Source organism: Phyllobates terribilis, unplaced genomic scaffold, assembly GCF_046119375.1.
Source record: "Phyllobates terribilis strain yellow unplaced genomic scaffold, ASM4611937v1 Scaffold_2__4_contigs__length_985480577, whole genome shotgun sequence".
Lineage (NCBI taxonomy): Eukaryota > Metazoa > Chordata > Amphibia > Anura > Dendrobatidae > Phyllobates > Phyllobates terribilis.
The window spans coordinates 901,610,399-901,626,639 of NW_027362762.1; the positions used below are offsets into that span (position 1 = coordinate 901,610,399).

Here is a 16,241-nt window from a genome sequence, read left to right on the forward strand (position 1 = left end):
AATAATATGATCTATCCACCAGATAAGTGATAAATGTGTGATCATTGGGTATCCAACCTTTGGGATCCCGCGGACGTGGATCTCAAATTCTTCTGTGTGATTGGAGCCGTATCTCTCTTATATGACCACCGCTTCATTCACTTCTATTGAACTGATGGAAAAGCTATGTTTGGCCGTCCCATTGAAGTGATTTTCAAGTGGAGAAAGAATTATCTGATAAGCTATATTACAAAGTTTCTTATATTCACTTGTACTATTGATTTATGCAAAGTTCTTACTTAAACACATTTAAAGGGAATTGGTCAGCAGGTTTCTGCTTTGTAATCTGAGAGCAGCATGATGCAGTGGCAGAAACCCTGATTCCAGCAATGTGCCACTTACAGGACTTGTTGGTGCAGTTTGATAGAATCTCTGCTTTCTCTGTAGTAAATGTAGCAGTGGTCAGAATGTTAAGCACTGAGTAACCCCGCCCACACCAATGATTGGCTGCTTCCTGTGTACACTGTATATTGTCAGCAAGCTGACAAACAGCAGTGGGGCGAGATTACACAAATTAGCTGGACTTACCTGCACATGAGACCTAGTCCTGCAGTGATAATTTCCTGCTGACAAAACACTGATTGAATTAAAACGATAATACACAGTCTAGCAAGTAACACATCCCTGAAATCAGGTTCTCTTGTTTTATATTATGGTGCAAAAACCTGGGGACAAATACCCTTTAAATACAATGTCACCTTGAAGTTTATCCAAAATCTACTGCCTGGCTGCGAGATGGGTTAAGCTGTATTGATACTGAAATATAATCATGAACCGGTTGACAATCATCTTATGAATGAGCAAAATGGTTGTTCATCCGCTGAAATGTTATTTTTCGCAACACAAATGATCACTGTTCTCGACAGCGCATCGTCCTGTGTAAACGGGGCTCGCACTGCCGAGAACCTTGGTGGCTTATGCTCATTGAGCGATCTATTACAGATCATTCAGTGGGCATCATTTACTCTGGTCTCCCAGTGTAACCAGGTAATTAGACGACTGCCAATCGGTAAAGGTTTACTGACCAGCGGTCATTTAGTGCCACCGATCAGTCTGTGTAAACGGATCCTAAGTTATACAGAAATTGTCAACATTTTGCATTAGTTAGTAAAAAACAAATATTATACAAATGTCATTGGATAATTTAGAGGCTGGCCACTTTACATAAAAAAGACAAAAGGTAACAACTCTGTGCTAATTTGTGATGTTCAAGTTTAAGACCCTGATTCTTCCAAGCAATTTCAGCGTAAATTGCTTTGAAAAGCGCTAATTTTTTTGCGCAACTCGGAGTTGCACAACATTTTTTTGACTTTTGGTGGTTTCACACGGGACAGAGCCGTTACACCACAACTTGTCTATTTCCTTTAGTCAGAAATCTTACTCCAGTTCTTTACGACAGAAATCTTACACCAGAGTAAGAATTATGACAAGGTGCATTGAAGCACACACCACTTATTAGACACTCCTGATTCAGCAAGAGTCATGCACCTCATCATGAATGAAGAACCTCTGACTCCAGAATGCCACTTCATCAAGACCAGCGAAATAAAGGTCCATGGGCGAACATATGATAGGTCCATGGGTGATCATATCATAGGTCCATGGGTCATCATATGATAGGTCCATGGGTCATCATATGATAGGTCCATGGGTCATCATATGATAGGTCCATGAGTGATCATATGATAGGTCCATGGGTCATCATATGATAGGTCCATGAGTGATCATATGATAGGTCCATGAGTGATCGTATGATAGGTCCATGGGTCATTGTATGATAGGTCCATGAGTGGTCATATGATAGGTCTATGAGTGATCACTGATCATATGATAGGTCTATGGGTGATCATATGATAGGTCCATGGATGATCATATGATAGGTCTATGGATGATGATATGATAGGTCCATGGATGATCATATGATAGGTCCATGGATGATCATATGATAGGTCCATGGATGATCATATGATAGGTCCATGGATGATCATATGATAGGTCCATGGATGATCATATGATAGGTCCATGGATGATCATATTATAGGTCCATGGATGATCATATGATAGGTCCATGGATGATCATATTATAGGTCCATGGATGATCATATGATAGGTCCATGGATGATCATATGATAGGTCCATGGATGATCATATGATAGGTCTATGGATGATGATATGATAGGTCCATGGATGATCATATGATAGGTCCATGGATGATCATATGATAGGTCCATGGATGATCATATGATAGGTCCATGGATGATCATATGATAGGTCCATAGATGATCATATGATAGGTCCATGGATGATCATATGATAGGTCCATGGATGATCATATTATAGGTCCATGGATGATCATATGATAGGTCCATGGATGATCATATGATAGGTCCATGGATGATCATATGATAGGTCCATCGATGATCATATGATAGGTCCATGGACAGTGCCTAGTTGCCTTCATATCTGCAAAGCACAGAAAAGGAGCTGACTGTACACATCACATTCGTAGATACAGTAGATTACGTCGTATGTGTCTGTGCATGCGCTGAATGTGTTTAGCTGGTGTTCTGCGCTGCGCCTGGGTAGATGAGAAATCAGCCTGGGACAGCCAGGAAAATGGTCAAGTAGATATATCGTGTGACTACTGCCATGTTGTATCTTATGGAAATGGAGAGTGCCAGTCTCGAATATTTGCATAAGACACAGGAAACCTTTATATAAAAATAGCTATATTTTAATTTCACAAATTTCAATTTTTTTGCCTTATTTTTCTATAAAATGGTTAACTGATGTAATATATTAGAAAAATGTACTTATACCAAAGACTTAAATATTTTTAAGATGGTGAAACTGTTCTCTGGTGGAGAACAGGATGGGAGACATTAGGAAGGGATGATTAGGAGAGGTAATAGACTGTGCTTATTTTATACTAATATATCCAGATAACTCGCATTGTTTGTTAATTCCTCTGAATGAGCTCATGTTGAGCATCGTTCTACTCCAAGGTGGAATGGAGCCGAGAAGCCATCATAGGTTTGTGCTCAGTTGAATGCTCTGCTGATTTGATTACAGCTGCACTTCTATATCCTGGAGAAATCCCCAGTGACACCATCAATGGTAATACACTGGCAAAGGAGCAAGACAGGTCTGAAAAGCCCTACATTTGAAATCCAAGTAATTCTCTAACGTCAAATCATGTGTTCATTATAGGAGTCATATTATGCATTAGCTATTAATGAACGTTGTTGAGACACTATATCACAAGGACCGAAATGCTTCACAAGGGGCACCAGGAGTGTACAAAGAGCAATGTTTTATGCTCTCAAACATTGCAGAAATTGCAATATGTGACATACAGAATATCATGTAGTACTAAGCCCCAAATGTAACAAAACAGTTCATTGTTCTCATCAAGAATGCACAAACAACGTAAGTAACCACTGTGGCTAATAAAGGTTCTTGCAAGACTGAAGAGTACAAAAGGTAAATTGCCAATACCATTAATGCCAGCAATCCCGAATTTTCCAGAAAATAATCCAAACAAATTTGTGCAGGTCTAAAAGTGGGCAATCCTGCTCAATTGCGGCATTCCCGGGTGGTCCTGGTGGTGAGAGTTACCTTCTCTATCTTACTAGTGATGTTGGTGAGTATGACATACTACTTAGATAAATTTAATTGGCCAACCATATAATCTGTATGGGAGTCTCCTGGCTGTGCCAGAACCCGGGAACAAGAAGGATTGAACATATAAGATTTCAACATACCCAATCTTTTTTTTCTCCTAGGAGATTAGCTGCTCCCAGAAGAGGCTCTCTCCCTAACACATGTATGCTCAGTTGAGTTGAATGTTCATGTATACGAATAGGGGTTTGGGAGATATAGATTTTGGTGAACAGTAGTGATGAGCGAGTATGTTTTGTTAACCCTTTTGCCGAGTATACTCGGGCGAGCACCGAGTAGTTACAGCTGCTCGGTGTTATGTGTGAATCACTCCTGCGTGCATGATTTGTGACTGTTTGACAGCTTTAGTACATGTAAGGAATGTCTATTTCTTACACATTCCTCACATGTATTAAAGTTGTCAAACAGTCACAAATCATGCACATGGGAGTGATTCAAACATATCACCGAGCAGCTGTAACTACTCGGTGTTCGCCCGAGCATACTCGGCGAAAGGGTTAACAAAACATACTCGCTCATCATTAGTCAACAGTTATCTAGGGTGTAATGCAAACTTTAGATTGGTCATATTTCCTCTAACTTAATGGGTAGAGCTCCATCTTCAAAGAAACCAAGAGAGGGTGATGCTAGCCTAGAGGTTAAGTCTTTCTCTCTACCAGTGAAAGGGGTGACAACAAATGCTTGATGAGAAGCATAATAAAGTAAACCAGTATCAGAAGCAGTCCCATTCTAAATGTTGCGATGGAATCTTTATGCTACTCTTTTTAGAAATAATTACAATGGAAAACATTTGCATTTGTCTAGAGAAAGGTATCAAGGGGACAAGATTTTAGCAGAGTATGACTATCCTGGTTGCATACATTAGAGTACAGATGTAGCCAGGGTTATTATGACTAACAATGCATAAGCTTGATAACTTGTCATGGACGTTACTCCACGTATGAGGATGAAGATAATTTCGGGTGCTTTCACACTGCATTCCGGCACCTGTTTGGTGGTCCTGTCAGGGCTTACGTCCAAACCCCTCACAAAACGAGATTTCGACGTATGCACCAGTAGGGTCTTAGACTATAATGGTGCCAGCAGAGAGTAGGTGTACACGCTTGAAAATGATGCACGGCAGAGCGCGCGTTTTCAGGGGGGCTTCAGACATAAGGACCGACGGGTCCACCGAATGGTTTCTGGAACGCAATGTGAAAGCACTGTTAACAAGCCATTGACCAATGTCAAGTTAAATTAGGTGTTGAATTACACTTTTTGTGCTTAGATATCACAGCACTGCGTTATCTGAGTCAAGGTAACCCTTGTTAGATCTGTAACTTCATTTAAACAAGTATTTAGGTCTCCATGGACCCTCTGCCACATACAAAGGAACAGTGTAAACTGGTTGGGGTAGAAATCTTGTATTAGTGCCCAAGAACCTTTATTCTACAACTCCTATCACTGAATCAATAACCTGCAAAATTATTTAACAGAGATCATATTTCATCAGAAATAATAATCCTTACCTATTAATATATGTTGAGGGTCACTTTTGACTCCAATTCCGGCACTTGTGCTTGCAGCAACCTCAACCCTATACTGTATCCCGGGAAAAAGGCCTCCAATCACCACCGACCGAATGGCAGCATCGACTGTCTTGTTGATGTGGAACCGGGTCTCATTGCCTAGACACCATATCTGTAACGATTTAATTAAAAAAAAATCATGAATTACTATTAGGTATATCATATTTTATACTAAATACAGTACAGACCAAAAGTTTGGACACACCTTCTCATTTAAAGATTTTTCTGTATTTTCATGACTATGAAAATTGTACATTCACACTGAAGGCATCAAAACTATGAATTAACACACGTGGAATTATATACTTAACAAAAAAGTGTGAAACAACTGAAAATATGTCTTATATTCTAGGTTCTTCAAAGTAGCCACCTTTTGCTTTGACGACTGCTTTGCACACTCTTGGCATTCTCTTGATGAGCTTCAAGAGGTAGTCACCGGAAATGGTTTTCACTTCACAGGTGTGCCCTGTCAGGTTTAATAAGTGGGATTTCTTGCCTTATAAATGGGGTTGGGACCATCAGTTGTGTTGTGGAGAAGTCTGGTGGATACACAGCTGATAGTCCTACTGAATAGACTGTTAGAATTTGTATTATGGCAAGAAAAAAGCAGCTAATTAAAGAAAAATGAGTGGCCATCATTACTTTAAGAAATGAAGGTCAGTCAGTGCGAAAAATTGGGAAAACTTTGAAAGTGTCCCCAAGTGCAGTTGCAAAAACCATCAAACGCTACAAAGAAACAGGCTCACATGAGGACCGTCCCAGGAAAGGAAGACCAAGAGTCACCTCTGCTTCTGAGGATAAGTTTATCCGAGTCACCAGCCTCAGAAATCGCAGGTTAACAGCAGCTCAGATTAGAGACCAGGTCAATGCCACACAGAGTTCTAGCAGCAGACACATCTCTACAACAACTGTTAAGAGGAGACTTTGTGCAGCAGGCCTTCATGGTAAAATAGCTTCTAGGAAACCACTGCTAAGGACAGGCAACAAGCAGAAGAGACTTGTTTGGGCTAAAGAACACAAGGAATGAACATTAGACCAGTGGAAATCTGTGCTTTGGTCTGATGAGTCCAAATTTAAGATCTTTGGTTCCAACCACCGTGTCTTTATGCGACGCAGAAAAGGTGAACAGAAGGACTCTACATGCCTGGTTCCCACTGTGAAACATGGAGGAGGAGGTGTGATGGTGTGGGGGTGCTTTGCTGGTGACACTGTTGGGGATTTATTCAAAATTGAAGGCATACTGAACCAGCATGGCTACCACAGCATCTTGCAGCGGCATGCTATTCCATCCGGTTTGCATTTAGTTGGACCATCATTTATTTTTCAACAGGACAATGACCCCAAACACACCTACAGGCTGTGGAAGGGCTATTTGACCAACAAGGAGAGTGATGGGATGCTACGCCAGATGACATGGCCTCCACAGTCACCAGACCTGAACCCAATCGAGATGGTTTGGGGTGAGCTGGACCGCAGAGTGAAGGCAAAAGGGCCAACAAGTGCTAAGCATCTCTGGGAACTCCTTCAAGATTGTTGGAAAACCATTTCCGGTGACTACCTCTTGAAGCTCATCAAGAGAATGCCAAGAGTGTGCAAAGCAGTCATCAAAGCAAAAGGTGCCTACTTTGAAGAACCTAGAATATAAGACATATTTTTAGTTGTTTCGCACTTTTTTGTTAAGTATATAATTCCACATGTGTTAATTCATAGCTTTGATGCCTTCAGTGTGAATGTACAATTTTCATAGTCATGAAAATACAGAAAAATCTTTAAATGAGAAAGTGTGTCCAAACTTTTGGTCTATACTTTAGATATCTTTAGAAATATCCCACAATGATGTATTTGCAATGACTCCGGAGAGTTGATACAGAGGCGATATCTCCGATAATGGTGTTCTTCTGAAGGAATATGCTTTTTCAAATGTACTCCAGATTTTTGACCTAAAAACACTTTAGCACAGCGCTGAGAACTGAATTGGTTGAAGAATAAAAAAGAAATTTATTTGATCTAAAATGGCTACTAAAACTCCCATATGTTTTCCATCTGCCAACTGAAGAATATCCTTTAATTGCTTCTTATAACCAGTAAGGATTCCCTTCTGTTGAGAACACTGTACGAGAAGTAATATGGAAGGACGATGTGTAATATTTGGTGTCAGAAAGAAACATGCCTGAGGAGAATTCTCTTTTTAGTTCACATACGAATCTATTTTAAAAGATTTTGAATCGTTAACCAGACCTGTCATCAGCCTCCTCCAATTAAAATACAGTGCACATGGAAAGCTGTTATTTCTATTGGAGGAGGCTGACAGATCCAGTCACATGCTCTTCCATCAGCAGCCACTTGGAGAAGAGGAGAACTGTGCAGCCCATGAGGAAGGAGGAGAACCTGTACTACTTATATATTAGTAAGCTCCACAAAATCATGTCCTCAACACCCAAGTAAAAATAAAGATAAAGTGGCCAAGCCCTTTAAGATTCATAATCAAAAAATCGAATATACATTATCATTCCACTTATGTATTACGTGACAATTCTCAAAATCTATAAATTGCAGGCATCAGTTTGCTTTCGGCTTTACCCCGGCTGATAATAATCTCCGTGCGTTTGACTGCTATCAGTGTTATGAAGAAGTTAATCATATGTTAATCTGCCTTAAACCTAATATGAAGAATTGTAAAATGCCCCCACCATCAAGACGAATTTATGAAATCAGTAAGTATTGACAGAGGTGAAGCCGAGGTTAATATCTGCATGGGGGTTAATAAATCTTGACGCAATATTGATCTTGCCAAATAAATAGACACATAATGACTATGTATTTTAGGATCTTACATTTGCACAGAGGATAATCTCTGGGAACATGTCAAATTCATTGTACTACAGATGATAGTAATAATATGCTCATTGGGCTCAGATGGAAGATGAAAATGATATTGCTTTCCAAAATTGAGGGAGCAACATAATAAGTAAAGGAATAAATTTCACATTATTCGTGTATTTTTTTTTTTTTTTTTTTACAAATTGCGTTTTGCAGTCCATTTGTGTTGTAGAGAAGAAAACAGCATTACCCGGTAGTCCTGAATTATTCCATTCTGGTGATCGGATGGAGGGGGGTCCCAGGAGACGCTGATACTTGTGCTATTGTTGCTCCCAACTGTCAAAACTGTAACAGACTGCGGCGGAGCACTTGGGGCTAGAGCAGGTGAAGAGAAAAATAGGAAAGAGACATTAATCCTTTGAGCTGAAGTCTCATTTTTAGTAACCGAATGTATATCCAGGCATGCAGAACCCTTTGCTCAAGATCCCTGCGGACTTGAATATGCAAACATAGCACGGAGCCGAGCTTGAAATATTAGCTGTTGTGATAACATCTGTTTAATAAAAAGGCAGCATTCAGCTTATTTGTTCTTCAGCAAAAAAATAAATAAAACTCATTTATTACCATAGAGTAGCGCCATTCTCTGTACGATACCTCGCTTTGTTACAGATTCTAAAAATCATTCAAGAAAATCTTTGATTTATAAGTCTAGGTCAATTTATAACACACTGTGATTTATACAGATGGGTGTTTCTATGCTCCAATCTTAATCCATACTTTGTTGGCGTATAATGCTCCAAATGCAGTTACTTTTAGTGGAAATACCACGGTACCTGGGCTGCGCTCGATGGTATAAATTTATGGTCTTTATTACACCAACTGCACTGGCGCCTTTTTCAAGGTAAAACCATTGTTTTTTTTTACCTTGAAAAGGCAAGAGCCTGGCATCGAAACGCGTTGGTGAAATAAAAACCTTAAAGAGGTTGTCCACTATTTTAACATTGACCTTAGGATAGGTCATCATTGTCTGATAGGTGGGGGTGCGATTCCTGGCACTCCTGCTGACCAGCGGTTTCTCGTGTCAGCGGCGGCTGGAACTGCTCAGTTGTGGAGCTGCACAGTGTATCTCTGTCAACACTATAGTGGTCTTGGCCATGTACTGCACATCCGCCCTCTATTCAAATCAAGAGGGAATGTGCGGTACTTGGCCCCGGCCACTATTCTGTAATCGTAGCTGTGCTTTACAGCTCTGTAACTGCTGATCGGCGGAGGTGCCGGGTGTCGCACCCCCAACGATCAGACATTGATGACCTATTCTAATGATAGGTCATCAATATTAAAGTAGTGGACAACCGCTTTAATTTTACACCATTGAGGATTCTTCATTCCTGCAAACGCAACCCAGGTACTGTGATATCTAGACTAAAGTGGATTGCTATCTGGAAGAGTTTTTTCCCCAACCATGTCTGCAGATGGGGATTTTATGGCTCTTATAGGTATTGTGTCCACACACAGCAACCCCAGGTGAGCACTATCATCACTCTCACTCTCCTTATTTTACTTGCGGTATTGCCCTGTTATGCCTGTCTCCCCCAACCAGACCTCAGCCAAATGTAGTTAGCAGGACACTCACACAAATGTTGTCAATCTTTGGCTGTCCTTACGTAAAGCTGTCACTCAGATTTCCTTTAATCGGGAAACCATTTAATGTACAGCCCTTACCATGTATTTAAATACCTTGCCTCCACCCAAAGTGGTTGTTGGCGCTCGCTGACACCCATCACATGGGTAAAAGTCCCGGTTGCCCTTCCTAGCTGCAACACTGTCTTTTGCTAGCAAGTAGCAAATTTGGGCAGCATGAAACACGTTGCCTTATTCTCAGCACACTTTTCTCCTCGCTACTTTGGAAATGTGTATAATTCCCAATCTGATTCTTAGACAAATGATCTCAAAACCACTGTTATTTATAAGACCAGTGAAGAGAGAAAAAGGGACAATTTCAATTTTTATTTCTATATTTTTTGGAACTTCATAGCTAAAAATCATGGTAAATCCAATACCAAATCCACACAAATCAAGAGTATCAAGGACTTTACTATGATCTCTATTATAAGAAATTGCTATTTTGTCAAATAATAATTATAGAATCAATAACAGCAATAATTTCTAGTGGCCTTAAGTTCCGAGTATCCACATTTGCATGAAATAGACAACGTTTTATATTTCCTTCCATTGTCCATCTACTGTGATGAGTCCAGGTTCTCTTTAATCAATTTCACAAAATCAAATCAATATCCAATCCATAGAGCACAGGCTTGGAAGACAAAATATCTATTGATTTCTCTGCTTTTCTCAGCCTTTTGCAAATTCAAACATCCAACGCCAAAGTACATGAACGTGAAAAGAAACAAAGGAAGGATAATAAAAGGAGTTCATGCTTGATGAATCCCAATACTTAGTTCTTTACTTCCCAACTCTGTTTTACAGGCACCATGTACGTGAGACCACCAGAGAGGCAGCTTTGGACAGACAGAATTTTAATTCTTTCTGACTTTTATGTCAAGATGTATACGTAGACCCAGTAGGCATGTGCCGAAGCTCCCAATAAAAAGTGGTGGCTATCGGATAGAGATGGTCTTATATAAGCAACAGCCGTCAGATGGTTTTCCCTTTTTGGGTGGAGCATACCGACAATCTATCATATAATAGGACAAAATAGATGACAGGCAATGAGTAATAATGATTATCAGAAGTTTTTCCTAAAACTAATGTTATTCCTTCCTATAATAATGGAGCCATTTTCTGACAAATTCAGGTCGGACACCATTGAGTTTAAAAGGGGCCATCAGCAATCAAGATGGGTACTGGCATTTAAGAGGGTAGCAATACTGGAAAACTTGGTAAAAATGCAAAATAAACCCCTGAACACAAATAAAAAAAACACAGATGTGTCCTTTCTTATCTGAGATGTGTAGAGCAAGATGTTAAAAGGAATGAAAAAAAAACAACTTTACGTCTGATGGATGCCTTGATGGTTAACATCCATGAGCCATACATCACCAATAGGCTATCAAGATAAAGAATTGTATAGTAAATAATTTTTACTAAAAGAAAAAAAATAGTGCAGACAGTGGCGTAACTTGAAACTCATGGTCCCCAGTGCAAAATCTCCAACAGGACCCCCAACTATCACGGGTTTTTAATAAAATGTGACTTCAAATATGGGCCAAAGGGACCTTTTGGAACCCTCTATGCTATGGAGACCGGGTGCTACTGCAACCCCTGCACCTACTATAGTTACGCCCTTGGGTTCATGGTTTCCATAGTTTGCACAAAAACCTTTTAATACATAACAATTTTTGGACTAGGGTGTTTTTTACTTGATAGTTTGAGATTGTATTGGATTGTTATCATGATAAATTGTAGAACACAATTCAAGAAAAGTTAAGAGTGTGCCCATGGTAGCCAAAGACTAAGGGCCAAATGCCTGATCAGAAAACTACACTACAAATTGCAGATATGTCATTATCTTGAAGCAGTCGGTATAAATTCCCATAAGCAGCTACACCACCGCCCAGGTGGAACTCCCATAACCACAAATCATTAGACTGTGGACGGTCTACACACGCTGTAAAAGCAATTGACTCTTTCTCTACTTACTCTTCTGTGTAAAACTACTGCAGCAATTTAAGAGAATCAATTACAGTATCTGGATCACAACATCTCAGAGAAATTACTCATTAAACTTAATTATCCTTGGTAGGTATACATTGAGGCAGCCGGTAATCATATATGTATCACGACACCATGTATTGTAAGAGCAATGTACAGAGTTCCCTTCCCTGTAGTCAACGCTTCTCATGGTCTACTGAGTCTGATTTTCATTTTAGTCTAGAATGATTTCTAAAGTAATTTTGTTATCAGCAGTTGCCAGTGGAAAAGTATTTTTGTAGAACATTTTGTTATTTCTCAGGACATTTTGAGAGGTAAGTGTCTTCTGGTGGACATGTACGAATTAACCCTGCTGAGACTCGTTTAAGAAGTTGAGTTGTAGACCACCTACTGGTCCGATTGTACCCATCATCAAGCTACGTTTAACTTTTTCCTTCTGAAATGCCAAAACACTTTTCCTATCTTCAGAATTTCTACTTTTTGATCACTTATTGGATATTCTTCACTCATCAAACTTGTATTTTCAGCTCAAGTATCATCAGTCTAAGCATCTAACTCTTATATGGGAAGACTGAAGTGATTACCAGACGTTTAATTACACACCTGTGCATCTGCTATAAAAAAAAAATAATTGGCACGGAGCATACCTGGCACTATACACACAACTTTATCGTGTGCACTGTGAGGGAGAATACGGAATATAAAATGCAAATGCTGTAGACAAAAACAACAAAATCTCTACAATAAATGATGACATTCAGATGTGTCCACCCATCCTTTTACTCTTGGCTTGACATACAGTGAAGGAAATAATTATTTGATCCCTTGCTGTTTTTGTAAGTTTGCCCACTGACAAAGACATGAACAGTCTATAATTTTAAGGGTAGGTTAATTTTAACATTGAGAAATAGAATATCCAAAAATAAATTAAGAAAATCACATTGTATAAATTAGATAAATTTATTTGCATTTTGCAGTGAGAAATAAGTATTTGATCCCCTACAAACCAAGTTCTGGCTCCTACAGACCAGTTAGACACTCCTAGTCAACTCGTACCTGCATTAAAGACAGCTGTCTTACATAGTCACCTTTATAAAAGACTCATGTCCACAGACTCAATTAATCAGTCAGTGTTAGGCATCGGTCTGTTGCTGGATTTGAAATGGGTCCAGAACCTTCTGTGGTCTCCCATTTCAGTCCAGCTGGGGCCAATGCTGCTCAGCATCAATGTCAGCCCCAACACCTAGCTGGTCCACGAGATGTGCAGATTGTCTCATGGGTATTTGTGCCTAGCAATGATAAGCATAGGTTGCAGAGGGAGACAGGGCTCTTGGAGTCTAAGTCCAGGATTCACCGCACTGAGCATGCCCGTGACCTGGCGGATCGTGATTGGTGGTTTGGCACCCACCTGACCCGGTGACCTGGCACCGCCTGATTGGTCCACGGGTAGCGTCACAAATGGCGCGTCGGTGGGCAGGGCTTAGTCTTTAAAAAGCCCGCCCACAAACATGGCGGCGCGCTCTGATCATTGAGCAGTGATGCTGGTGTGTGGACGACTCTGTTCCACGTGTAGTTTCCGCTAGGCAGGTTAGCTCCATAGAGGCAGGTTAGCTCCATAGAGACAGGTAGCTTCGTCTAGCAGTCTGGCTCAGCAAAAGGGGTCGCCTAACACCCCGAGCAGCCTGCAGACGTCCTGTTCACGGCTATCGTCTGTCAGACACGTGGAGTAATACCCTGCAGTCCGGTAGCACGCCGGCTGGAGGCACGTGTACCCATCGGCGTATTCACACACGCATCCTAGCACCGCCAGTGTAGTCCCTGTGTAGTTAACAGGACTACAGATAGTTTCCCGGTCGCACATCTCCCATGCTGTTAACGGAGATAGAGCGAACCGCTATACCCGTTCCTGTGTGCAGTAACACGGAAGGGTTTATCATTTAAGTTGGTTGCTTTCCGTTTCACCCGGAAAGAGTTCGGCAGCAGTCCTCCAGGCTGCATCGCGGACCCCGGGGTCGGTTGCGTTCCATTATAATAAAGTTGTCTGCAACCGCCCTCCTAACAGTCAGACTCTAACCTCTACAACATGGGCAACACCAAAGAGCTTTCTAAGGATGTCAGGGACAAGGTCATAGACCTGCACAAAGCTGGAATGGGCTACAAAACCATAAGTAGGACACTGGATGAGAAGGAGACAACTGTTGGTGCAATAGTAAGAAAATGGAAGAAATACAAAATGACTGTCAATCGACATTGATCTGGTGCACCATGCAAAATCTCACCTTGTGGGGTATCATGGATCATGAGGAAGGTGAGAGATCAGCCTAAAACTACATGAGGGGAACTTGTTAATAATCTCAAGGCAGCTGGGACCACAGTCACCAAGAAAACCATTGGTAACACATTACAACTTAAAGGTTTAAAATCCTGCAGTGCCCGCAAGGTCCCCCTGCTCAAGAAGGCACATGTGCAGGCCCATCTGAAGTTTGCCAATGAACACCTGATGATTCTGTGAGTTATTGGGAGAAGGTGCTGTGGTCAGATGAGATAAAAATTGAGCTCTTTTGCATTAACTCAACTCGCCATGTGTGGAGGAAGAGAAATGCTGCCTATGACCCAAAGAACACCGTCCCCACTGTCAAGCATGGAGGTGGAAACCTTATGTTTTGGGGGTGTTTCTCTGCTAAGGGCACAGGACTACTTCACCACATCAATGGGAGAATGGATGGAGCCATGTACCGTAAAATACTAAATGACAACCTCCTTCCCTCCGCCAGGACATTAAAAATGGGTCGTGGCTGGGTCTTCCAGCAAGGCAATGACCCAAAACATACAGCCAAGGCAACAAAGGAGTGGCTCAAAAAGAAGCACCGTAAGGTCATGGAGTGGCCTAGCCAGTCTCCAGACTTTAATCCCATAGAAAACTTATGGAGGGAGTTGAAGCTCTGAGTTGTCAAGCAACAGCCTCAAAATCTTAATGATTTAGAGATGATCTGCAAAGAGGAGTGGACCAAAACTCCTCCTGACATGTGCACAACCCTCATCATCAACTACAAAAAACGTCTGACTGCTGAGCTTGCCAACAAGGGTTTTGCCACGAAGTATTAAGTGTTGTTTGCCTGAGGGATCAAATACTTATTTCTCACTGTAAAATGCAAATAAATTTATCTAATTTATACAATGTGATTTTCTTGATTTTTTTGGGATATTCTATCTCTCAATGTTAAAATTAACCTACCCTTAAAATTATATGTCTTTGTCAGTGGGTCAACTTACAAAAACAGCAAGGGATAAATAATTATTTCCTTCACTGTATGCCAAGATAAGTGGTACAATTGCGATAGGGCCAGCTTTGTAAAAAAAAAATGATTTTGTGAAAGTCTGCCATGATATTTTTATGCTGTATGTGTCCATATGTGGCCACCCAGTGCTTGTGGTGAACATTGAGGCCCGTCATGAGTTTTGCTAGAATGTTATGATAATGCATAAAATTTGTATCATGAGTAATTGAAGTCCTAAGTTAAATTTGCGGAAGGATGCACACTAGAGATGAGCTAATTGCTTCAATGCAAATCAAATTTGCCTTGAATTTCACAAAAACATTTGGATTTGTCAGAATTTTTGTGTTTTGGTTTGCAAGAATCCAGAAAAATGGCAGCCAGCTGGATTCTAAAGGTGTGAAAAAAGGTTACAAAAATAAGAAAGTTTAATACTCACCTTTCACTGGCTCTCATCTTGTCTGGCAGTTACCACTCCCCACTTGGTGGTTCCAGCACACCCTTCATTATTTATGCCATGGATCCCATAAGGTATTTGGCATCTGAAGCGCCCACTAAACCTTGCGATATCTTGATGTGTTTCAGGCTACAACACCATGATGTCTTGAGGCCTTGTTGGTGCTGAAGATGCCGAATACCTGTCGGGACACGTAGCATAAAGACTGGCATCCTTGGAGACCAAGACGGAATGACTAAACAAGGTGTTATTATGATCTAGGGTTTAGAGAGACACCAAAGCAAAATAAGACACATTTGTTTCGATGCAAAATCAAATTTTTGGAACAAATTTGTGCGATCTGCCAAATTTAAATTGTGGGAGATTGGCTCATCTCTCGCGGGCACATCTGTTGGACTGTTGCAATATAAGGCTATGTTCACACATGTTGGGTTTTTCAGCGTTATTTGCTGCAGATTTTGATGCAAATTTTCAGCTGTGTTTTGCAGTACCAACAAAGTCTATGAGAAACCAGAATTCTCTGTTCACACATCTTGTTTTTTTTATTGCGTATTTTGTGCCTTGGTTGGGTTTTTGGAAAACAGAGCACGTCACTTCTTTCAGCATTATTTCAGCATTTTTCACCCATTGGAAGTAATGGGTAGTGAAAAAATTCTGAAAAAACCAAGATGTGTGAACATAGCTATCATGTTTTGCTGCCTTTTTAGTGAAAATAAACAAGTACAGCAG

The 16,241-nt window shown here is 40.6% G+C and overlaps 1 protein-coding gene across 16 annotated transcripts in view; it reads right to left on the reverse strand.

The window, feature by feature from the left end:
* The window catches only part of ROBO2 (roundabout guidance receptor 2), a 1,535,448-nt gene that overhangs the window by 78,344 nt on the left and 1,440,863 nt on the right, over positions 1-16,241 (reverse strand). For all 16 annotated transcript variants that reach the window (XM_073668228.1, XM_073668234.1, XM_073668219.1 and 13 more), the window contains 2 exons: positions 8,359-8,483; positions 5,229-5,400 (listed from right to left, as the gene is read on the reverse strand). In XM_073668228.1, the coding sequence (XP_073524329.1) occupies positions 5,229-5,400; positions 8,359-8,483 (297 nt within the window). The remainder of the gene's footprint in view (positions 1-5,228; positions 5,401-8,358; positions 8,484-16,241) is intronic.